General features: G+C 44.4%; 1 protein-coding gene across 5 annotated transcripts in view; it reads left to right on the top strand.

Annotated features, from left to right (window-relative positions):
• Positions 1-26,077, top strand: part of BRSK2 (BR serine/threonine kinase 2) — a 308,156-nt gene that overhangs the window by 149,363 nt on the left and 132,716 nt on the right. For all 5 annotated transcript variants that reach the window (XM_083838563.1, XM_083838564.1, XM_083838565.1 and 2 more), the window contains exon 4: positions 318-412. In XM_083838563.1, the coding sequence (XP_083694689.1) occupies positions 318-412 (95 nt within the window). The remainder of the gene's footprint in view (positions 1-317; positions 413-26,077) is intronic.

Below are 26,077 nucleotides of genomic sequence, written 5' to 3'. Positions count from 1 at the left end.
AGAAGCCCCCAGTCTAGTGCAGTTAAATTGGCAGAAGTTTACTTCTTACCGGTAGAACAGCATTTCAGCAACAATACAGCTTTGATGGGAGAAATTGCAGCGGCGTTAAGGATGCTGGCAGCTTCACTGCCAAGTGGTCGCAGTGTGGGCTGCAGGGTCTTCATTACTCACAAGATTTCATCTGGCAGGAGGAGGGGCTAATGGAAATTTGTTGGCATATAAATAGCCAACTGCTGGGTAATGTACAGATAGCAAAAATCTCAACAGTCGATAGCTGTAACCAATTGTTTTTTTCTGTTTTGCTGTTTCTCCTGCAGGGCTTGTGAAGTTGGGGGTTCACTGTGTCACATGTCAGAAAGTCGCGATAAAAATTGTCAACAGAGAGAAGCTCAGCGAGTCGGTGCTAATGAAGGTAATTTTCTAATGGGAGATTAAAAAAAAATAAGTTCTTGGCGCTGTCTTCTGTTCCATGCAAAATTAATATCTTTAATTACGTTTAACAAACATCCCTGTCAGTACTAGGATTATGCAGAGCATAATAACAATAATTCAGTTATGGGGGAGGCGAGGGCAGCTGAAATTAAACGGGAGCACTCCTGTGCTTTGAGAACAAAATTAATGGTCAGCTGCAGAGTTGTTATTTCTCTGCTGGGGCAGCTGTGTGTTGGGCATCGTGAGTTTCACCACTGGAACAGGGCAGAGTGGTTGCAGTATGTTGCAGACAGAGGGGTTCACATGTCAGTGGGAAGAGATTTCAGTGAGGTTGGTAAATCTCTTGTTTGTATACTCCTACTGCTCGCTCTTCTGCATGGGTTCGTTATGATCTGATGTGCTGGGGTCCACAATTGTTTTTAAGCTGGTGTAATTCTGTTAACAATCCACAGAGCTGTGGCATTGGAAGCGATCAAAGAGTCTGTCCCAATGACAGTAGTGTTCAGAAGAGCTTAATTCATTTTTTACCTAGTCTTGTGATATACATTTCCTTACACAAATGTCATTGACTGATCTTGGAAACCTAAAAATAATAATAATAATAAAAACCTACTTGCATAAAAGTTTATTCATGTGATTTGGTGACATGAGGGGCTAAATTCAGCTTGTGGGGTTGAGCAGAACTGCACTGCAATCAACAGAATTCCATTAAGCTGTCACCTCCAAAAACAACTAATGGATCTGCAGGCATCATTGAGGTAACTTCCCTGTGAGCACATGTAGCATATATCTTTACGCTGCCATTTCTTGTATGTACGTGTCTCTGCCAGCTGTTTTCAAGCACAAGTAAGTATGGCGACCTTAAGAAGCAAAAAGAAAAAGGAGATTAAAGGAAGATGCAAACAGTGAATGCTAGGTGTACAATGTAAGTTTATTTGTTCAAAGAATGATTCTGAAAGTTGATACTCAATTGTAATGTGCCTCAGACTCATCCTTGTGGAATTTCATTGAAGTATTCCATCTCCTGCAGCACTGTGGATTCAAACAGTGTTATAGTAGAGACCAGAAATTAGAAAGTGAAATAGATAAGAAAACTGCAACCTTAAAGGGAGATTCACCAGATGAGTGGAACACAATGAAAATGAAAGAAGTGTGTAAATGGTAACATCTGAATGAGACTCTAAAAACTTTGAATATTTTCCAGAGCAACACAGTAGGAATATTTTTTAAAAACATGAGCATTATGTTAGCTGAGAGACACTCTGGCTGGTATCTATCAAAGACTTTATTTACCTCATTGATTTTCAGAGTAGGAGGCAAATCACGGAGCATAGCAAAGTGAGCTCTGCTTTCGTTTTGTTGCATTACCTCAGTTGTAGTATGAAATCTGAGTAATGAGGTGATGGCTAGGCCCTTGTTTGTACAGCCGCATGCTGAAGAGTGCCATGTTTTCTGTAAGCCTGTACAACATCCTTCTCAGGAGGAAACCATGTGTTGTATCGTGATCCTCATTTTCAGAGCATTCACGGTGAGATTTTCTCTTTCAAGGATTCTGTTCTCCATATTAAGGAGGCTGGAACAACAGATGGGGTTGAAGTGGTTAGCCCAGATCTTGCAGAAACTCGGTAACCAGATGTCTTTTCAGGAACGCCCTGTGTCTGATGGTCAGAGACAGGGCTCGAGACTTCTAAGTGAATTTGGAATTGAACTGTACTGTTAGCCAGCTTAATCCAGCCTGGCTGCTGGGGAAAAATGCTTCAGCTTTCGGCAGTCCCAGCGTGACCATTGCCAGGCAGAGCTGACAGCCTGCTGCAAGGAGTCAGCAGCCGCAGGGGAGCAGCCACCAGGGAAGCCAAGCTGTGGTGGTGTGGTGGCATTCCTGCTTCGCAAATCTTCCCGCTCGCTTATCAGCTCCAGTGACTCTTTGCCAGTGGGCTGTGCAGAACAGGCTCTGGAGCTGCGTCAAGACCACAGCTACTCTTCCAAGCCAGGCCCAGATTGATGGGTTTTGCTTTAATCCATCCTTGGACAGAAAAACTGGATCTGACAAATCCGCGCACCTGCCGCATGGAGCTGTAAAACCACAGTGCTGTGGCCATTTATCCTAGAGCATAAGGAAGAAGTCTGCTCAGAGTCCTTTCAACATCTAAAATGACAGGCACGAGCACATGCAGCAGGCTGCTTTCTCCTGCCATCGTTATGCTATTTTGACTTGCTACTTACAGCCTTCATTTCTCCAGCGTTTTTGCAGCGAGCATTTCTTTTATTCTGTGCAGTCAGGGAACTGTCCCTTCTTTCTGCAGCTGCTCTTCATCTGAGCTGTGCAAAATTGAGAGGCATTTGGTAAAGTGCTTTCTAATCATAACGTAGTAGTATCAATATTTCTGGAGAGAAGAATTTGGAGTTGAAGCAGCTGGTCTCAATTAACGGAACTGCTGCTATGGAGATGATACACGGGTGGGCACGCTGCAGCGCAGGCTGCACTAAATGCATCATCCAAGCTCCCGCTGCCCTGTCGGAGGATGGGGCTGCTCGGCGTGCCTGTGAGCTTTCCACTTTGTGGCGCCCTGCCTTGCTAACCGCAGGCTGGGGAGCTGTGTTCCCTCGCCAGCCCCAGATGGAGCCTGCTTGGGAGCGCTGTTTGGGGGCAAAGCTACAAATTTCACAGCTGAGAACAGAAGTCCTGGTTTTGTTCTCGCTCCTGCTTTCACGCAGCTGGTAAATGCTTTGGCTGGGTGTCTTCGGTGGCGTGTTCTTCGTCCCGCTGGGCTGGAGGCCTGCCTCCCGAGGGACCTTCAGCTCACTCCAGCACGAACCCGGAGAAGGGCCTCAGAAGTGAGTGGATTAGAGGGAGTGCGTCGAGATTGAGTAGGGTTCATTAATTTCACTGAATTACTTCTGGATCACTGCTCGAGGAGAGAAGGAAATTAGGCCCAGAATACGTGAGCTAAATGTGGCCGTAAAGCAGTAAGTGTTCCTGAACATGCAGCCTCGCTGTTGATGGTTGCATTTGCAGTACCAGCGCAAGCGTTTGGAGTTTATAACTTCAGAATTTAAGACTTAAAGCAAATCTTTCCTCTGGTGTGGCTAAAGCTTGCTTGGAAATGTGGAGGAGTCTCGTAAGATGTCCTCGGAGGAGTACTTTCCTCTTTACCACCTCACCAATCCCTCACCAGAATAAGCGAAAAGAAACGCCTCCTCTTTTGGTGATCTGCCTGACGAAATACTCTTCGGAAAGGCAATGGTAGCGGAAGCAATGGGAGCATAAAGGGTGAAGAGTGAGAAGGGGACAGCTGGCCTTAGCCTAATTATTTGCACACGCAGACATCCTGAGAAAGACGCAGATGTCCCAGGCTTGATGACTGGAGCCCGGAGCTCCATATGTGTGCTTTGTGTGTGTGTGCCTTTTGTTCATTCTCACTGAATCCTCCGCTCTGGCCTTGAAGCGAGGCAGGTATTTCCAGGCTGGGGGATGGAAAGCGACCCGCTCCCTTCCGCGCCTCTCCTGTGGGGCTGGTTTGAATGATGGATGGTGGGTTCGGGGGGTGTTGTACTGCCCTGTGCTGCCAACGAGCTCTGCTTCCAAAAATCCTAAGTTGTTAGGCAGGAAGGATCATGCAGCCATCAGCATCAGAGACCCTTTATTGCCTGGAGTAGTTGAATGGAGGGACAGGTAGCAGGATGGCTTGTCAGCTTCTTGGAGCAGTCAGGATAACTTAGGAGAGCCCTCGTGTAAATAGGTATGGCTGTGCACAGTCTTTTTGTCATCTTGTGCTTCTTCAAGAGCTTCTATTTCTATAGCTGGTTGTTTCTTCACTAGCTCATCTGACTTTCTTTCCTTCCTTCTCCATTTTCTTTCAGTTATTTTTGCCTCCTTTTTAGCCCCTTTCATTATTCTATTCTCTCACGTTCAGTGATTTTTTTTTTTTACTTTCTCTTTTCTCCTTTTGCTGTGGGAAGCCGTGCATTAGCTGCCACTGTTTTGTTACTAAAACTGCTAAAATGCAACCTGGTCGAGGTGTCCATTCTTCAAGGAAAATGTTTTAAAATAGGGCACAGTTCAGGAAAGATGTGAGGGAATAAGTAAACAATCAGAGCTCATGCTTTATGAGACACTCAGAGGATTCAATCTACCTAGTTAATCAATGAGAAGGTTAAGAGAGAACTTAACCACAGTCTGTAAATACTGATAAGGATGATAGGCATTTGATAATAGAAGATACTGCAGTCCTTGGGGCAGAAAGCTTATTGGAAACTAATAGTTGGAAGCTGTAGGTAGACAGATTAAAAGTAGAAATGCTCAGCCTACTTGAGCACTGGATGAAATTTATGTTATAAATGCACACACTCACCCTTGCTTTGATTCATCTTCAACCTGGAGAATTACCCCACGTTTGTCTGCTTTCAGCACTGGAAGAGAAGAGATGAGGAGCATGTGCGTGTCTGCGTGCGTGTTTGACTCTGTGTAGGTGGTGACCAAGCTGCAGGAATGACTGACACTCATCAAGGAACACAAGCACACAAATGCAGCCTCCCCCTGCCTCTCTGGCTCTGGTTCATATGCCAGTAACAACCCATTTAGCACAGCACAGCTTCACGTGTGAGAGTCTGTCTTCTAGTTCAAAGAGACAAAAAAGCACCTTGCGATCTGAAAACCACAGGCAAATAAAAGGGGCCTCTTTTCCCTGGCTCCCTTCTGCTATAGGGAGTTTGGGACTAGGGATCTGTTACTGAATGTATAATGCAGGGTGTTTTGTTTTAAACTGGAGCTGGTGGGGAGCACTGAAAGCCTGTTCACTTGTCATCTGTTTGAGCAGTTAAAGAAGTTGAATAATTGTATTTTCCTTCAGAGGAGAATCATTCTCCGCCTCCACTTTCCACCACACCCACAAGGAGCACAGTTTGAGGTATTCGTAAGGAAGGAAGTTAAACAGGAATCACGAGCACATGATGTACCTGTCACAGGAACAAACCTGTCAAGTGTGCACAGTGCCTTTTGCTTTCTAAAGTTAGTGTGATCAATTGAGGCATTTGAGCGAGCTATAAAAATAATTGGTCCTATTTTTTTCACCCTACTTTTAATTCCACAGACTTTTATTGTGACTGTCTGGCTTAAATCTCTTTTACCAGACAAATTCTATCCACAGCCCCGTGCGTGCAAACACACAGACACAGGCAGTCTAACATCCTCATGCGCTGCCTTGGTCGTGCAGCAATAAATGTCCTTCCTAAGCCCCAGCTAGAGCTAGCTGAAACCAAGGAATACTTTTGCCATTGATTTTAGTTGATCATAACCATCATGCATGGGTAGAAAAATAATGACTCTCAGAGGTGAGATGTGCTTGGCCATCCAGTCCTTATCCACCTGTGAAGCTGCTGTCAGTAATCAGCCTCTAAAAACCCTTTGTGTTCAACTCTCTCTTTAACTGTTACCACTGTAATTGCACTGTGTTTGTATATGTATATGTGTCATACCAGGATAGGTTCGGGTTTTTAGAAACTGCTATATCCTGTTTTCACGACTCTGTCATGCCAGTGTTTGCTCAGTGTCACTGCAAAAGTTTGTCAACAGTTTAGGAGGAGGAAGATGCTGGCATCTCAGTGCTGCAGCACAGCATGCGCTTATTTCAGTGAGGACCAAGGGTAACTCAGTACGTGTGGTTTAGGTTGGTCTATGTTTTCTTTTCTGCCTTAAACTGTTTTTCTGGGGTGCAGATGGAAAGACTCCATTTCACATTGGCTTTTATTTCACATTCCAGAATCTTGTCTGGAAACCTTTCAATTATTTTTTCTTTTCTCCTGGAAAGAACCAGAATTACATCAGAAGAGCTCCAGCAGTAATGGGACATCAATCCTCAAGTAGATTGACTGAGACCCGAATTGGCTCAGATGTTTGACTCTGCATCTGTCATCTAGAATAATAAGCACCATAAACATCAATACACTGATCCATCGCACTTACGGGATATAGTCTATCCCTGTTTATAGCAGGCAAGCCATCTCAGCAAAGACTTAGTTCAAAGTTTATCTTAAGATTTTGCTGATACAACTGTGTGGTGCCTTATGGCATCAGGATTTCTTAGCTCCGTATAGCTGTTAAGAGTTTCCCAACCCAAATAAAATGTGTCATCTATGGGATATTTCAACTAGCACAGCTGTGAGCTAAGGCCTGGCATTGCACTGTCAGTTAGGGGATGTGGACTCTTTTTGTTTGTTCTCCATTTTTATATCCAACATTAAAGTTCTGCTGGTCATTTGTTAAGTGTAAACTGGACCTGTCATGGTCTATCCCTGCAGTTTGTGCTATTTAAATAGTTGGCATGAATTTTGGAAAACTCTGCAAAGGCTCAATCCCGGCACAATTAACTGTTAGTTCCAGAGCTGTCAGCTGGAGCTGGACACAATATGCCATGGGTTTGCTTTGCTGCTCTTAGAGCCTGCTAACCTCTCTAGTGGTAAGTTTTTAGGTATTTCATCATTTTCTCTCTTACCAACTGCTGTCTTTGAAGTCACTGTTTTGCATCTATGGTGTGCATGCATTTAATATGCAGGTTTGTTCATGAAGAACACTCCCACAGCAATAAACCCTTGTTTGTATTCCGCTGCTGTCCTCCCATGGATACACGTGCTTCGTATAGAGAGGAGCTGCCCGACGTTTAGTTCAAAGTGGTGTTTCTTCTCCAACTCCAAGAAAATCGTCCAGGTGCATTAATGCTAGGAGAGCTCACGCCTGTGCTCCAGTGGTCCAGCTGCCACGCAGTGCCAGAATTGCAGTCATGGTGTGGTCGATTCTTCACAATCGCAGCCTTGTCAGAACATTTGGTGCTCTTGAGCTGTACGGTGTAATATACCATGGTGTGCTCTGAGCTGCACAAGGAGGCAGCACCAATGGCTTTGTGCTGTGAGAGTGATAATAGAGATTTTACCTTAATTCTTTACAAACGATAGGGAAGGAAAGAGTGGGTTTAATCTTGAACTTCTGCATCTGTTCCGGTCTCTCAGCATGTAATGATTGCTCAGTAACATCTCTGTTACGTTATCATGCATTGCCTCTGGTGGAAATAGGGACTTTTGAAAGTGGCAAGAAATTCTGGGGTGCCAAACCCAGTGGCAGGCTGGATTTTTCAAGAATATCCAGTGATAACTTGAAAAAGTCAGACAACCAAACTCCCAGTCCTTTCTGGAAACTTGGGACTGACGCTCCAGCTTCTGCTAAAATTAACATTCAAAATCTTGTTTTAGAATGTTTTGCTAAGGCAGAGGGACAGTTGCGAATTTGTCAACACTCAAGAAGGAAATCTGGTCTATGAAATACAGTCACTTGTTTGTGGTTTGGTTCCTGGCATATACCGCAGGCAGAAACATCTTACGTCACTTGCAGCTCTAGCAACAAGTGCCTCCTCTAATGTACGTTCAGCAGAGAAGTGGTAAGGAAATGTCACTGTTGCAAGGGGTAACACAATGGAGTGTAACCCTGTAGTTTTATCTACTTTGGGGTTTCCTGCCTTATCTTCTGCCTCTATCAAATGGAGGCCTGTCTATAGTAAATAAATATTAGCAAACTGTTTAGTAAAGACAGGAATACACAGTTGCTTCTCATGTCTGCTCATAAGGAATGCTCCTCTCTTTTAATGGGGTGTGTATTTTAGCTCATTTCTCTACATGCCAAGAACTTTCTGTGCCCTTCTGTACAGCTCTATATAACAAAGTAACCAAGGCTAGAAGATCTAAAATGAAGAAGAGCCACCAGAACATGCAAAAACTGCCACAACAAATGTACAAGGAGATGAAGAATATGTTACTAGTTTTTCCCTGTTGCATCTGAAGCAGTTTTTCAACAGGTTTGGAATACACACCTACAGTTTTCATGGAAGAATTGCTAGTAAATGACACGCTGTGACATTCTGGAAGTTGTGTTCTGCTGTCTGTCAGGAACCTGTCACCGTGGATCTTTGTAACAGACTGGAACTGAGCGACTATTGTTCTGTGGGCAAAAGGGCAGTATGCCTGTCTAGATTCACGTGTGTGGAGGTGGTCCAGCAGATAGTACCTGCTGAATTAGTACTAGAATGTCAATAGAGACAGAATAATTTCCCCCCAGCTGTGAAACACTTTAACATAAAGTCATTTTTTTTGAGATTTTTATTCTTATATTTCCTTCCTAATACCCTGAAATAAATCCCCTCAGTCTAATGTTCTTATCTCTTTTCTTTGATGATTTTTCTCCCTTGACTCCTGCTCCCTCAGCTGTCCCTGAATTTCCTTCCTAAATCCCTTCTGTTCTTTGTTAACCTCCTGTTGTCCCTTGCTGTCCATGGCAGCACTCTGAAAGCAGAAAGGAAAGACACATGCAGCATGAGAGTGCATATTACCCTCTAGATATGACGTATTCATTTCATCCTCATTTCCACCTCTTAAATCAATCCCTGATTTATCAAATCCACAAAACAACATTTACTTAGGAACAATAAGTAAGATTGCTGGATACAGGGCAGAGTAGTACACAGCTGTCTTCCCAGTCATCTAGGGTCATATTTTCATTTCTTATAGAGGGGTGTAAGTTAAATTTAGCAGTCACAGAAGAACATGGCTAAAGTACATAGCATAGGAAGGATTAGTTGTGTGTGGATGCCTAAGAGTGCCAAACTCCTTCTGGGCAGCAGAGCAGTGCAAATTGTGGATTTGACTGCTCTGTAGTACCAGAATATCGCAGCTGTAAGAGACAAGGCACCTGGGCCCTGTCTAGTAGTCTAGCAGAATAAAAAGATGCATTTCAAGGGTGCTGACATGTAGAAGCTCAGCAACAGCACTGATGAAAGTTGCTTTATTATACTATTGAGGAAAAAACTACCAGTTACCTGAGGACACAGGATGTGGTCAGTGCTGGCTACAGCCGCTGGCTGCTTGGGTACCAAGGTGACGTGTAGTTTATGGAGCCATCCTGCCACCTGGCAACATCTCAGTGCATTTTTTGGGCAGATATGAATGATTCAATGTCTCTGTGCGTCCTTTTGGCTGCAAATGGACCATGATGTAAATTGGACCAGACTGGAGTTGATGACATACTGCTTGAAGAATAGAGGGGATATCAAGGAAGGTGAAATCTAGGATAACCAGACTGTTACAGTTCCTAAGTAGGGGAGAGAGTGAAATATTGGAGAAATGTGTAAAATCATAGAAATAAGGGTCAGAAGGGACTTGTGAGGGTTTATGTAGTCCATCTTCCCCCTCAAACAAGGGGCCCAGGTCAGCCACGGCTTTCTCTGTCTTGGTTTGAAAACCTTAAGGAATTGAGGTTCCTTGGCCTCTCTAGATAGCCCGTTCCAGTGCTACATTACAATCCTAGTGATTTTGTTTTTCCCCGGTGTCTAACCTGAACCCTAGTGCAGATGTGTTGAAAGAGATTGGCCAAATATCATGACCAGACTTAGAAGAATTAAATATATATATAAAAATTTATATATATATATATATCAGCTGTAAGAAAAACTTAGTCCTTGGAGAACTGCGGAGGCAATACTGGATGCTTCAGCCTCATGGAAGGAACAACGAGTGAACGAAGGAGCCATGTCAGGAAAATTCAGTATGAAAAAGGTCAGTAGAAACTAAGCTGATAAGTAAAACTGAGAATCAACAATCAGCAGAGTAGAATCCAAAGAGTGGGGGTCTCAGCAGGCGAAAGTAAACATTACAGCAACAGAATGAAGAGGATTTAGGACTCTGGTTCAAAGGCTGCTGTGCTGAGGGGGCTCTGAGGCTTAAGTATCCTAAAGGAACCTATGTAATGATCACATCTTGTCTTGAATACCAACAAGAGAGCAAATGCATCTCAACAGGCATGCCTTCTTGGAGCCTGCCTGGAGTCTTGAGAACCCAGTGGTCCATTGGAGGGAACACTGGAAGTGGGCTCATAAATGCACTGGGCTGGAATGAAAGATGTGATTACCGAAATTCTGCAATTTAAGTGTTGGATGTAAATCAAATTTTAAATATAGAGCAAGTTCTGTAAGTAAACTTTGAGAAACAGCTAGCAGCCTATAGATGAAATAACCAGCATATTGACATACCTTCACTGCCCTTCTAAAGAGGTCTTCTCTATTTCTGACTCTCTCATTTCTCAGTCTCTCAAATTGCTGGTTCTCACAGAGGCTTGACCTCCATCCTCTGATATCATCTCTCCAGCTGTCCTTTTCATTACAGTCTCTGTTTCTCTTCCACTTGTTTTGCAGGTGCAGATCCAGTTAGAGATGCTTGGTTTCTCTCCCCTTATTTTTACACATCTTTAGACCAGCAATGCCATTCACATCATCCTCCATTTCTTCCTCCCCGTTGCTATAATTGTCGGCTACTGTTGCAAATACAGTTTTCTTCTCCTGTTTTTATTCAGGGTCTTGTATGTACCTCTCTACAGAAATACCCCACAGCCATCATCCTTTGCAGCTGCTGCAGTTATAAGCCGTCTGGCAGCTCTGCTGACCATGTCCTCACACCGCAGTCCAGCCTTTTGCTGCGATCTCCTAATCCCTTATGTCTTAAGAGCTGTTCATCTGCCCAGGTCCCTGTTTGTCAATGGTGCAAAACTAGAGTCTATTTGTTGTGCATTCTTAACCTGAAATAAGATGCCATGCATCCTGCTGCCATGTCTAGTGGTTTCATACCAGCTCTGCAAACTTCAGAATAAATGAATGCAGAGTTTAGCACAGCCTGATCTAAAGAAAATGCTGTTAATAGATAGTCAAAATAATCAGCTCCTTTATTTGCATCTGCAGGTACGAATTTTAAAAGTTATGATATTTAACCAGTATATGTCAGTAGTTTTAGCATTATTCTTATGATAAGGACTGTGAATACCTAGACCCACAGCACACAGTGCAATGGGAAAAGTGAGAGACCTGAGCAGAAGTGAAGGATCCAGAGCCTGGCAGAAAGGTTAGGTCTGGGTAGATTCAATGCGTGTATAGATGTTTAGATATCCAGAGCTTAAGGCCAATACTTAAAGCCTAGTGAAATTAAGAATGTGTTTCAGGGGTTTATGGGCCATGCACGTTCCCAAGAATATGTTTTAATGAGTTAGTCTTGGATACGAGACTCAGGAAGCTAATGATGTAGTAGTGGAATGATCGAGGTTGCTCCCATATGCATCAGAATGTGTTGATGCTGGATGGGAATGTTCTAACTGATTTAGGAGACGTACAGAACAGGTATTTGTTGCCTGTGAAGAGGTGCCATGTGACATAATTTTGCTAACGAACATGGAAATAATTTTCATTCATTTTCAAGTAAGACTTCTGTGGCTCAAAGTGCGTATAAAACACACTGACCTAAGCTCTTGAGTTATCCTAGGAGGATTTTACTCCTCCTGGATTCTGCAGAAGTGCAGGTATTTGCTACAGGTCTTAATGTGAGTTTTATTTACACTGTGCTGTCCCTGAGATAAAGCTTGGAGGCTCCCTGATCCTGTTGCTATGAGAAATAATTTTTACTCATCCATGGCCATTTTTTCTGCACCCATTATATGCATTTTCCAAACCATAACATCCTTCTTCTCAAACAGACGATTTGATTTTCATTTGTTATATTTCTAAGTGATTTCCTGGGGACGGAGGGGATTTTTGTGCATGCAGAACAACTATTAAACTGAGACCTCATTACAGTAACATCAAGTGGCTGGTTTAAACTGCTGACCACCCATCCAACTCATTATGCTAAATGTTCTTTGCTTCTGGGCACCTCCTTCTCTGTGTGTGCCACAGTGATGCAAGAAGAAACGCGGAGTTTTCTGTGAGATCTTGATGTTGCACCCAAAGCACCAAAGGGCACGGACTGTGTGGGTTCGTGAAATTTGTCTCTTCCCATAGACTTGAGTTCCCCCGAGGGGTCTGCTGGTGCAATGCAATCACAAAAATAGTTAGATCAGAAAAACGGAGTAGAACAAGAGTAAGTTTTAATCAGTTGTTTGTAAATTCATACGCATACTTTAGAAACTATGCCGTTGTAGAAGCAGCATACAAGTAAAGTGGACAGTGCTTTGCCAAATTATACTGCAGAGCAACACAGAAACCAGCCTATTGTACCTCTTGCTATCTATAAAGATTTAATTCCTGGGGAGGGAGTGTGGCTGCCTCATGAGAAGCAAACTTTGGAGGTGGCAAAGATCTCATTATTTAGTCAGATGGGCTGTTTTCCTTCAGCTGTGCACAGCTGCAAAACCTAAGGAGGCAGGTTTGTCCCTCTTTGTGTAGGAACTTGCCTTTAATTCCTCTGTGCTCTTACACACGTTGTTACACAAATACACACTGTTAAGTCTGGCACTTGCTTTGGGATGTCTACTGGCCATCTGCTGTGAGGGATGAGTAAAGATATGTATACAGTGCTTTCATCACAGCTGTATTATTTCAGTTTTTATTAGGTTTAACAGTGGATGTGCCCTAGCACAGGCTGAATGGACATTACACAGGCACAGACCCATCAGCTCCTGAGCACATCAGGCAACAGTATTAGTAGCACTCCTAGGGAATTAGCTCCACAGAATAGCTTAGTTGAAAAGTGTATTTATCTTCGAATGATAACTAGAAACCCTCAGGGAAAACAGACTTTGTGGCAGCTGTTTTTCTCCCCTTGACTGCTCTGTTTTCACTTTGTACTCTCACTCTCTCTTGCCCTCAATTAACCAGTTCTTGATACCTGCCCAGCTTTGCAGAATCAACCACTTAATCATAGGCAAAGGCTAAACTTTCTTCTTGCCAGAGCAGTTTAGCCTCTGAACTGTACGCTAGGTGTGTCTTCATCTTCCCATCCTTTTGTGTTTCCCCAGCCCTGCCATCAAATTTGGGGTGAGTATCTGCGAGCGCACCGTGTTTCTTTGGTATTCTCTCTGTTGATGCATCAGCTCGTGGATTCTGCTTGCATGTTAGGGCTCCTGTGCTGCAGCGTTGTAAACTGCTTGTTAACTTGAAGCTTCTGGTGGGAAGACCATACCTGTTAGAGGCGTGAAGCAGGCTGAGACAGATTATTGCCTTGATTTTGGAGAGCAAGAAAACAGGCAAGTTGGAGCAGCTTTGCTACAGCATTCATTTCTCCTTGAGAAACGGGAAAAATCTGCACCCTGGCTCACGCTGGACTCTGGCTGTAGTCTGATAGCACATCCACAGCTAATTTCTGGGATTTTCCTTTTCGTTCTACTCCCACCACGAGCTGGATGAGCAATATACTCACCAACAGACCGTTCCCGTTCCATCCTTTCCCGCTCGCCTGACTCTTTGTGCCAATAACACATCAGACTTCCCAAGTAGTTCTTCATGTCACGACAGTGTCAGAAGCACTCTGAGTGACTAACCAGGCTCCCAGAAGCCTTTTTTCCTTCTTCAGCGGCACATGACAGTCCCATCTCAGCTGAGACTACTGTAGAAAACTACGCAGCCCAAAGGTCAAACAATGCTCTTCTGAGGCTTCATTACCATTTCTTTCCTGTAAGACATTTCCTTCAATGTCAGGCCTTCCCTCCTTGTTTTCCAACCAGAGACGGCTCCCTTTTTCCAGAATTTGCTCCGTGTTCAAGTTGCTTGCTGAGTAACTGCAAGTAGCATGGCTCACACTCTACCCCAGCATATCTTTTCATAGGAAAACAAAACAGATGCCAAAACCAGATTGTTGTTTTTTTCATCTGCAGAGCTTCTCACTGTCTACAGGTATGCTTTACGTTATTGCAGGAGAGCATTCCTGCTTGGTGGAGTGGTGAAGTTGCAGGAGGAGCAGCATCCTGCACCGCTGTGACACATCAGCCCAGCGCTTTGGAGCAACCAAACCTCTGACCTCGCAGCAATCTGCCTGTTCTCTGGTCCCGAGATGTACTGAGATGGGACTTGAGGAGTTTCATTCAGCATCACATAGATACCCGTGCAGTGTCCGTTCTAGCAGTTTTGGTGAAAGTTGGCAAAGGGCTAGCTTGGTGGAAGTGAAGTGTAACTTGTGCTTTCCTCTCTGCCCGTGCCTTTGGGGTCTTGAAAGGCAGCGTATACTTTGCTGAGTGACAGGAGCAGGCCTGGTGCTGGCATATGCTGATCCATTGAATCAGACCAATAATCAGCTTTCCCACATCAGTTCTGATGTTGTGTATGAAATTCAGACACAGGGCTCCATAAAGCTCTTATTTATGTACACGGTTCACAGATCTTGCTGATGATTTAGGGATCTCCCAGTCATCTTATCTGCAATACAGGCTCTGCTTTGCAGACTTGAACACTAAAGTTAGAAGGCAACTCATCTCCTAAAAGAGCCAGCCTTTGACCTTGAATGTTCTTGCAGTTGTTAAATGCTTGTGCAGGTTTCCTGAGGAGCACAAAGAGCCAGTTTTGCAGTATGACTGCATTTGAGGCTTTCCTGTTTGTTTTCTCTCCATGGCTTGTAGATCAAATATGTCCAAGCTTGCAAGTGAAAGAAAGGATGTTCTATTGCTAGTTTCAGAAGCTCACTCACTTGGTAAAGATACCCAAAGGTAAAGCTTCTACAACTGAAGGTTTGCTGGTTAGCTTTACTGATAGAGGAGCCAAAGTAGATATTATTCCTTCTGTCATGGCTGTGCTTATTCTGCAGAGATGATAGAAGTGCTCAAGTCTTGTCTGTGTCATTTAGTTCTGCAGGATTGTCTACAAATACACAGTGGGGAGCAAGAGGAGGTTTTTTTGAAAGCTGTGCCTGCTGTACTGTCGAAATACTTATGCAATACCAGTGCAGCGCTGCTGCTGGGAATACAGCCCCACTAGTTACCCTCAGCCTACACAAGGCAAGTTAAACCAGTGAAATTTGTGTTTTCGTGCTGTCGCTCTATCTATAGTAGGGGTTTCTGTGGTCAGGGCTTTTTTTAGCTGCATGTTGTCATGCCACTGTCTGATATAGTCATGCTGGCAGCACTCTGAAGTGCAACCACATTTCTGACTGTACATCTGCTTTGTAGCTCACCTGTTCCAGAGAGGTGCTATCTGTCCCTTCCTAACAGGAGACACATCTTTCCTGACTGTCCCGAGAGCACCAGAGTCATTTAATTTGGGGAGAGGAAAAATCAAAATAAGGTACCGCATGATAATCAGAAAATTCAGTCCTGCAATGCAGCATTATGGAAGGAAAAAAAAAAAAGCAGCGAGAGAGAGAGTGAGGAAAACAGAGCAGTTTGTCTCCTGCGCCATGTAGGGGAATTCAGAGCAGGAGAACTGTGTATTTGGGTCAGCTCAGTCCTAAAGGAGAATTTTCATGCAGTCTTTTCAGCCCGTTTTCAGACACGGTTGTCAAAGATGCCAAACCTTAAAGGGACAAATATTAAAAAGAAATAATCATCTAATTGTAAACTGCCTGTTGTGTTGCTGCTGCTAAAACCAGCATCAGCGTTCCCTAGAGCTCCTCTGAACGAGTTCAGGCTTTACCTCGGCCTGATCCCCAGCTCCCTGCATTTGAGAAAAGTCTTTCTGCTGATTTCTGCGGGCTTTGGACCAGATCCAGATGGTGTTTGCAGCCCGCTGTCCCTCTGTAGAGTTGTGCTTGGCTGGCATGCAGGGCACCTCTTAGGCACGGCGTTGTGCGTGGTCAGAAGGAAATACAAGCAGCTCAGGGAGGACAGCGACGATGCTGAAATGCAGAGAAGTATCACACTGTGGGAACACGTTAGTAGGAAAGATGCTTAGCATGAAGTGATATTCTGGCACGTTCTCTGTGTGAAGTGAGACGCACATCAAACACTTATTCCCTCAGATTTCTTCATGCAATTCCTGCTCCACTCCGGTAATTTCTGCATTGATGCTTTTGCTTCTCTTTGTCCCAGGCTTTTCAGACTCGTTCAGGATGCCCTCCAGTGCCGGTGTCAGTTCAGCTTGGATTAGTCTCTTCTCTTCCAGATCTATCTTCAGGGCTTTTTTTTTTTTTTTTGCCTTTCTTTTTTTTTTTTTTACCTAAACTAAGAGGTGGTTCTCTCCAGAGAGCAAAGTCTTTCCCATGTTGCCTCATTGTAACTCTGTAATTACCACTTTTTATAGCAAGCCCGAAGCAGGGTCCCCCACAAAACCCTTTCTCAAGAATACCTGCATTCAGGAGAAACAAACACAAAATTTTACAGGAGGAATAATCAAAGCTTTATTCCACTGTGTGAGGGTATTGAAGAACAAACTGATGGTTGCACAACGTTGAATTTCCAACTTCTGTGTTGCTGTGCAGCAGTTTAGCAGTCTAGCCCTTGTATATATGTGTCTGTGTTTGTGTACCGGTATGTTTGAAGTGGTTTTCCTCCTTGTAAGGAGGGTGGTTTTCCTCTTTTAAGACAAAGAGATAGGAACAGATGTTGGAGAAAATCTCTCTGATGTCCAGATTATGAGTTCCTAAACCAGACGGATTTTTGAAGAGGCTTGGAAGGTGCTATAGTGTTTTAATTTGCCAATTAAAAGTTGTTGCAGCTAAATTTCATTCATTTACAGAAAATGCCCAGTAGGGGTATAGCAGAAGTCCTTGTGCTCCCCTGCTCAGAAACTGCTCTAGTCAGTTTGAGCTTTTGGTATAGCTGTAGCTGTAGCTCTTCCCAAAGGTTTCACGGAGATGCCACCACAGGAATATGGAATCACTTGGGTTTAAAACAGCCTGGGCTGTGTCCTTAGCCCGGGGATTTCTTCCTCCTCTTTACGGCCACCGGGGCTGAGGGGCTGCACAGCGCTTTGCCGGAAAGCGAGCATGAAGCAGCTGTGAATCAGTCCTGGAGACTCTGGCAGCGGAGTTAGGGGTAATGCATGTATGTGAACTGCTTGTGATTAATATCAAGTGGGCCTTTTTTTAGCAAGAAGCTGACATCTTCAAAGTCCCCCCTCCCTTCATCCTGCTCATTAATTTTAATTTTTTTTTCAGTCTTCCTGTTAAAAATGAATTCTTAATGAGTGCTTCTGCTGTTTAAAATGCCTCAAATTCCCTCTGTAATGATGCCTCTCCATCAAACTGAAAACACATTCTTCGTAAACAAAAAACAAGACCTTGTGGCATGCAATTTACATACCTTCTGTGGCATCTTTTAATTTATAGTATTGAAATTTATTTTTAATTTCTTTCGATCTATTTAATTCTGGTTATGCTGAGTGAACACATGATGTTGATGGTTTGTTGTCACTTATTTTTTACTTGGTCTCTGTTGAAAAAACTGCTTCTCTAAAAGCAGTGTTCGTAGGGCCTCTTTCTGAAGTTTGAATAAAGTTTAACTTGTTAAGAGCAAATAATTCTTTTTAACACCTGTGTTTCACTACAGTTTGGAGCTTTGGAAAAGTATTGTAATTGTTTTCAGAGGAAACTTTGCCGTAGTCATCTTTTTCTATCAGCCCATACAAAGAAAAATTAATCTCTCTGTAGTAAATTGTTGGTGTCTTTGGTTTTGACATGATAACTGTGAACTGCAGAGCAGGAGCAGAAGGCAAAGCCTGGGATAAAAATCCAGCAGCATGTTGTGTACCTTTTTGTGCAGGTGGGCTTTATAGAAGATGCAAAGGTGCTGCAACAACTCTTAACAGCATTTGTGGCCTGGCACAGGCCCTCTCACCACACAAGTTGGTAGAGAAAGAGATATTGGGGTAGGAAGTCTGTCTGCAGAGTCCTGTGCTCCCTCTCTTCCTATGTACATACGTACACGTCATCTTCAGCCAGAACAAATGGTTTCAACGTGGTCAGCTGTCATTTGTTCTCGAGATAGAAGGGGAGCAACCTCCGATGAAAGTATACCTCTCTCCACAAGGTCAGACAGGGGGTTCAGTTTTGGGGTAGTTGCTTTTAAAAATCCTCTTCTCCAATACCAAATCATAGTGCTGTCTTAAATTGGCCATTTACCCTCAGATGTTCAAGGCTAACTAACCTTCTGAGATACCAACATACCTGATAGCTGGGTGCATAAATATGTGGTGTTAAAAATTACCAGTCAGTTGAATAAAGGCACTCCAAGCTTCTGACTTACACTCTCTGCAGCCTTTGCCTCACCGCTTGCAGACCATGCACTGAAACTTTGCCTGCCTTAATTTCAAGGCTTCTTAAAAACTAAAGTCTGCTTTTCTGAAAATACTGTGCTTTTAGCTCAAGCTAGCATCTCACGTGAAAGCATTAGACACTTTGCATGAGGAGGAGCTAATTTCCAAAGCCTTTTGCTTCTGCTTGTGCAGAGTTTACTACTCCATTTTGTTATGGCTAACTGTCTTTTACCTGACTTTATAGTCAGCAGACAGGAGATATTTTGCCGTTTGGCACCAAGGGGTAAACCAAGACCATCGGGGAGAGGAGAAGTGTCTGTGTTGTTAACAAAGAAGTGTGTTTATATCAAGAGAACTGTGATAGAAATGGAGAGGATTCCTAATGGAGGCCAGACCATTATTCATGCAGCAGAGGAGGATGCAATTTCCAATCTGAAGCACTTTAGGAGCCTTCATCTGCCTTTTGCCCTGTACTGGCTGGCATCTCATTTCCAGGAGTTATTTTGCCTCTGTCAGCACAAGTGCAATCTGCACCCACTGCTGTGCTAGGCTGTAACTCAGTGCAGCTGCTTACATCCACCTGGGAGCCTTCTAGGCAGCACCCAGCTTCATGTCATGCGACACCAAAATGCATTTCTGCTGCTCCTCAGAGATTTTCCTTTGTGGTTTCTATCTTCATTTCAGTGATAAACTGCCTGGTGTTAGAGGTCTCTGTACAGCACATCTCCTGGCTGGCAGTCAGTGAGATACAGATCAATGCATTACTTTTCTTACAGTATACCTTCGGTAGTAATTAGGTTGGAAAGAGATACTCTTGGCTTTAAGTTGTGCTGGTGATAGAAGAACTGTGAAATGGGAAACACCCTTTTAATCTCTGTTGTCTTTCCCACAGACCTAATATGCAAGGTTCCCGGAAGAATATTCCTCAGCAAATTTGGTTATGATGCTCATTTCAAATGTATTTGACAGTAGATTTATGTCCGCTTTCTGCTTATAATTTCCTGATCAGGGTGCTAGTTTGTGAATTTACTGAGGTTTGTATGAAATCCCTTGTTTGTCAGTATTAAAGTGACTCTTTTGAAGTTAATTTTTCAGAAATATTTTATTAGCAAAACCATTCATACTGGTTGCTGTTTTATATTCACTGTTCATGGTTTAGGTCTCTTGTTATCTCAGTTACACGAGTTACCCTCTCATTGGCTGATGATAACTTTTGAAGCAGGCAAGAGAAAAGTTTGTCATGGTAAATAATGAGCAGTATATGCCCTTCTTCTCACATAACTAGTGGCTTTGCACAGAAAATAATGCAGTCCCTCAGCCAATGTGAAAACATCTTTGCCTGAGGGTCTTAGAAAGACCAGATGGCAGTGGGCACAGACTTTGTGAGCAAGGTGACTGGTAGGCTCTGCACTGGCATTCGCAGTGTTTGACTGCTTTATTCCTACATAATAATAATGGTTATTCAAACATATCTCCTAACTGAAACTAAAGGTAAAAAGCAGGAGCTAGGAGCATGCACAGGCTTGGTGAAGAAGGAAGGGCTGTTGCAGAGCACCTGATTGCAGCAGCACTATCCCATTCCCACCTATGTCACTGAGAATCTGCTTCCACAGTCAATTCAGTTTCCTGTAATGGGGGTGGGACCAGAGTTACAGACAGCAGACTAGGGCACATGTAAATGGGAAGTTGGAGGTGCCCTAACACATTCAGGTTGTTGCCAGAGAACCAATGTCCCAGCTTGCTGACCTAAACCTCCAGGCGTAGCCTTCTTATTAATTGTTGATTTTGACTGTTCAGCAGCCAACATCGAGTGAAATAATGACTGGAGATGCAGAAGGAGCCTTGTGGTGTGAAGGAGGAGGGTGGAGGTGAGGAGGAAGGGCTGAAAGCTTTCCCTTGTAGCTCATGGGCTGTGCCGCTGAGACGGAGCTACAGTCTTGCAGTCATGTGCTTTCTGGGGGCATTTGTCTTTGGTATGATGTCCTTAAAACTTCTGTTTCTTAGCTCTTCTCTTTCTTTTATAGATTCATAATGCGCTAAATCAACTTGTGTTTTTTAAGGATATTCTGCTCAAGACAGAGAGGCTGAATGTGGGAGAAAAACCATCTCCAGATACTTTACTGGTAATCTAACTTAGCAGACAGCCAAAGCCCCCTGCAGTGTCCCCACCAGGCAGGACCAGGGGCTGAGGCCCAGATCACTAAGCAAACAGCTACAGTGGTTTAAGGTATTTGCATCCTCCTGTTGCTCGTTACTGTCTCCATTGCAGAAGTGACAGAAGAGAACGTGCACCAGATGTGTCCATTTACCATTACTTGTGGTTTAAATTGATATGCTGGACAGCACATGGGGGTTGCTGAGGTGCAGGCACAGGGCTCACTTGGGTTGATTGTGCTGCAGGAGAAAAAAGTGGGTATGTGGTAGCAAGCACTGTCAACAGACCAGTGAAGGTGAGAGGGAGGCGCTAGTTGCCTCACCCTCTTAACACCTCAGTGGCAGCTGGTTTTATGCAGGGAGATATTTCATAGCGGACTTCACTGCCTCTAGCACTGGTCACGTTCCCTATTGTACAGGTGAAGGCAAGCAGTGAGAAGCAAGGTGACTTTCTGAAGGTCAAACCCAAAACCTTTCTAGAATCTTGGCTCTCAGGTCTAGATTTTAATCACCAGGTGGTGATTTATATGGACGGACATGCTGGCCTCAGTGTGGAACATGGTGGCAGGCAAGAATAATAGTTCTCCGGCAGATTACTTGAAATTTTGGGAGATTACCTGTAGGATTTGTATAGATAGGTAAGCTGGCTTGAATAGGTATTGAAACATGAGCTTCCCTTGCAGCACCTCAGAACTGGCTCTGCATGTAAAACCTCTCTTTCTGAACCAAGAATTTGGTTTTGTCATAAAATTTAATACCCTTTCAAATTCATGCTGAATAGAAAAAGACAGTCTTTAGTCTACTCCCTGTGCAGAGCAATTTGATAGTACTGATTTCTTTTAAAATTCGCTTTCTTGTATAGAGAAGGGACTAGACATGTAGATGTGAGGGGAATGTATTCTGTCCGTGAAAGTCTAGAGAGCAAAAAAACCTTCTTTGGAAAAATCCAGTCCCTGGAAGAAACCAAAGGCAAATTGAAAGGTGCAGGAGCATAAACACTACCCATTGCAAATGAGTGGCCTGCTATGATAAATTTCCAAGACTGATCTGGTCACGTTCCCAAATCCTAATAAGTGCAGCCATGTGACTGCAACTCCATCATGTGCCTGGGAGCACAGAAGGCACACCAGGAGGTGCTAACCAGAGGAAGGTAAGGGTTAGGGCTGCAGCTGCAATTACAATCCCTAGGAAAACTCTGCTTGGTTTTGTGTCGCAAGGTTATTGATCCTAAGGAGAGAGTAGGCTCTTCCCTGTAATGTGTTGTTGGGCTCATGGAGAGTAAGTGCAAGCAATGCTCTTGGAGCAGAGCAGGTTTGGCTTTAATTTGGGTCACAATCCTTCCTCACATTTATTTGACATGTTTTGCTCTATGTATTTTAAATAAACAGAGGAAGGTATGTAGTTTGGCTTCTCCCAAAAGGCAGGAGAAGTCTCTGAGCACAGTCTGTGAAGCCTTCTCTTCCTGTATCTCTGTCATTAATAAAACCCGTCGGTGAAGGGTGGTGCAGCTTCTGCCTCTCTATTCTCTGTGGGAGCTGCTTTTCCTGTGAGCTGAGGTCAGCCATTTGAAGAGTCCCCAGCACAGTCTAAACCTGCTTTCCCATTGATGCTTGCTGTTTTGGGGGGCTGTGGAAGGCACACCTTTAGCAAGCGACATGGTTCTGCCTGTCCAAGGCTCTAATGCATACTTGTAAGTCATTCTTATTAAAGCTAATCAGTTATAGGCACCGTCTGTCACCACCAGCAGCTGTTTGTCTCCTAATTGAGAATTCCCACACCTGCGCCTGCCCTCATTACTGCGACATCCCCACCGCACTGCCTCCCGCTCGCTTCCCTTCCTTCCTAAGCATTGTAGAGCTGGAAGCCAAAGCTGAAGATTCCTCTGGCCTGTAGGTATCGTGCACGCCACCCGACAGTTCAGAGGGAAGCCTTACGGCCCAGCGGCTGGAGCAAATGTCCCCGAGACTGGCGGCGCCTGGGATGCAGTGCTGGCTGAGCAGCTGACTGCGTGGCCTTGGGCGAGTCACTTGACCTCAGCATGCCTCAGTTAACCCAGCTGGAAAATTGGGTAAAAAGCAGAAACCTCAGTGCTGTGTCTGAGCAGAGCTCTCCTGGGGAAAGACAGAAATGGCAGGAAGGTGGGTGTTCACTGCTCCAGGCTCATGAATTATGGCAAGTATTTGGATGACGGTTAAGTGCCAACTGGTGCAAGTAGCTGGTGCCCAGGTGCACGTAGAAAATGGTGACAGAAATTGATGGCAGCGCTCCCTGGGGAAAAACCTGCTCAGGTTTGGTCTCAGGCCGGGCACATGCCATGTTCATGTGAGAGGTAGCAGGCAGCTGTGACCAGGCTTCAGAGAATGGCTGCTGAGCTTGCGTGAGGAGGCCTTTTCTGGGGTATTCCTTAAAGATCTGAGCTTCCTTCTTTGGGCATCCCTGATTTTGCTGGAATATCAAGAAGCTATGAGGTCAGCTGAGCAGAACTCAGCAGTCTGAATTCTGTAGGGGAGGAGGGGAAGGGATTAGATGCTACAAACACAGGAATGTAAAAGCAAATCTCAGGAAGAAAAGCAAGTAAAAAGAGGAATTTTTAGCCCCTGCGTCTGCTATTTCTTTTGAAACATTCTCGTACATCTGGTCAGCTGGTGAGTTAGCTAGAGCTACACAGGACATAGTCTGGAGATGCACAGGTTGCTTTCAGACAGCTTCTCTTGTGGCCTGGCGTCAGACTCCGGATCAGGACCCCCACTGGGACTTCAGGCCCATGTCTCCAGGCTGCTGCTTTCCAGCCTACATCATCTCTTCCTGCAGGCTTCTCCCATCGACATCCTGAGCCTCTCCTCAACTCTCACCATTCAGATTTTTCTGGTAAACTAAGAGGGAGGTGTGATACTTGGTCCAGAGGAAGAAAGTTGCACAGTCTGAAATTCAGGCATAAAGTACAGCCAGAAACAAAATTATTTAAATGGCAAAAAAAGATTGATTTTACTCCTCTCAAATTCCCCCATGCAGCCTCAGTGGCATTTTTCCCAGTTGCAGTCCAGAGGGAGTCCCATTAAGAGCAGACCCGTATGTGCTCCAAAGGAACATTAATCATTGGCCAAGGGCAGCAGGACAGAGCTTGCTGCCGTGGAGTATGTTTAGCATGTATTGTCCTTGTCTTCTTTTTTTATCTGTCCAGTTTGGTTCACCTGCGTGTATTCACCAGCTTGTGCCATCCTCGCTCTCCCTGCTCCCTCCCCTTGTAACACTGTGACAATTGACATTGCTGGATTCAGAGGCAGGCACTTTATCTTGGCGGCTGGCTGCCAGTTTATCTAATCCAGGGCTGACGTGTGTGACTTGGGGCTGTGCAGTCGCTTGCCCCTGAGCCATGCACCTGTCTGAGGTGCTCGCCCAGCTCATTCTTCCTTTCCCCTGTTTGCCAGTGCTTCCTGCAGGCTGCCTGCTACGGCTAAATGAAAAGAGGGCCAACATAAGGAAGAGCTTGCAGAGAGGGAAGGGTAGGAAGAAGAGCAGGGAGCAGTAATAAATTATCAGCAGTCATGACTGTGAGCCATCTGCAGAAATCCCCATGACAATACAGACACTGGGGATGTTGCTTGTAAGCAGTGCTGTTAACACCTTCTGCAGGGGAGAAGCTTTGTGAACACCCACTGATCCCAGAGAAGGCAGCCCCTGGAAGCCAAGTTTGCAGCAGGCATTAATAATCCCATAGAACAATATTTGCCAGTTAGAAATAGCTGAGCTCTTTATCTCCAGAGCTCTCCTTGGGCAGCTGCACAGGGGCTGGCCTTCTCTATTTCTGGCAGACACTTACTAATCCGGTATCGTTTATATCAAAAATACGTAAACAGAATGAGACAGGGCAGATGACAGTCCTCAAAACTGATTGTTCTTCTGCTCCCTGGATGGCTACTCTTCCTTTCCTTCCCAGCCTCTTGTCTCTGCCCCAGAAATCCCAAACTCTTGTGGTTTTAGGCTACACGAGTGCTCAAAAGACTATAGGGCATTTTGACTGGTGAAGGGTAACAGAGCCCAAAATATGATGTAGGCAGCTCAGCTTGGCCCCCGTGCCTGCTGTTAGTGATGGAAGGCAAACCAGGGCTGTCCCTGGAGGATCACGCGGTGGTGACTCCTGCTTGGAGACACAAGGATGTGGATCCTCTCTCAGAGGAGATTCCTCAGAAATACTAAAGAAAAAGTAGCCAGACCTTTGCAGATAACGCAGCTAGCGGGTGGAGGAGAAGAGGGTTGGTGGCTCGATTTATATCAGTGCATGTTTATCGAAACAGACTGACTTTCCAGGGAAAATGCATGCTATATAAAACACCTGACATCTGCTGAGTTTCAGGTGCCTGCCAAATTCTGCCCTGTCCCAGGTGTGCTTATTCCCTGTGAAGTTTGCTGCTGCCAGCATAGTGACAGCCTACTACAAGTGGAAGAGAAGGTAGTGATGATCAGTCCCTCTGATAGCCGTATTGGCTGAGTCAAATTGTGTTGCCATGCACTCAATCCCCTGCTTATCACAGGATGCAGCTGTGTGCTGCTGGAACCAGCTCTAATTGTGCTTGTGACTTTCTCCTGGAGGATTTTAATAAGCCCTGCAGAGTATATAGGAATTAGACAGTGTCTCTTTAAGCAGTTTGTAAACCCCCAGGAGCGTTCTTGATTTTTCTTGCAGGATCCGCCAGAAGCAACCAGAGGAGTTGTTCGTGCAGGTAGTGAGGCTTTGCTCATTTCCATCCAGCAGGCACTGTAATTTTGAATAGAGCTGTGGCCATGTGGCTTCTCTGTGTTCCTGACATTGCACTGAGAGCAAATACACAATCCCCTGGTGAGCCAGCTAGCCTGAAGAGTGACTGCCAGTGCAGTGAAAATGTGCAGTTCCTCAAATACAATGATACTGTTCAGCCGGTGGTCCTCAGGGGGGTACCATCCATAGCTCCTCCTGTGTCAGTTCCCCTGGGGCATGGCAGAGAACTGACCTTGTTCAGAGGGAGCACCTCTTTAAAAGCTCCTTATGTGTTTTAATTGAAATAAAAGAGCAAGTGATCAGATCATAAAGGCCGGCTTTATTCCTAAAAGCAAATACTAGCAGCAGGTAGTAAAAAGAACTAGCTATTTCACAGCGTTGCAAGTTAGTAAATACCACCATAATTCACTGGTATAAATATGAGCTCATCTGGGAGTTTTCTCTGCCAGTCCTCTCCCTCCAGCTCAGCTAGGGAGAACATTTACCTTTTGTTACCCATCCACTCACTGCATTGTCATCTGCTTCTGATTACAGAATCCTTTCTTTCCAATGATTACTTCTCTAGAAAAGCGTCTGAAGAGAGCTAACATTGTCATTTAGGAGCTTCCCATCAGTGGATGGAGAAAGATTTTTCTGTTCCTATGGATAAAAGAGAAAGACAAATATATATAATCATCTATACATCACTTAACAGAGCAGAAAACACTGCTGGTTTTGGTGAGTAAGGAATTCCTGAAGTGAGTGAACATCTGGGAAAAAT

Source organism: Anser anser, assembly GCF_964211835.1.
Source record: "Anser anser genome assembly, chromosome: 5".
Lineage (NCBI taxonomy): Eukaryota > Metazoa > Chordata > Aves > Anseriformes > Anatidae > Anser > Anser anser.
This window is presented reverse-complemented; position numbering and strand designations above follow the sequence as displayed.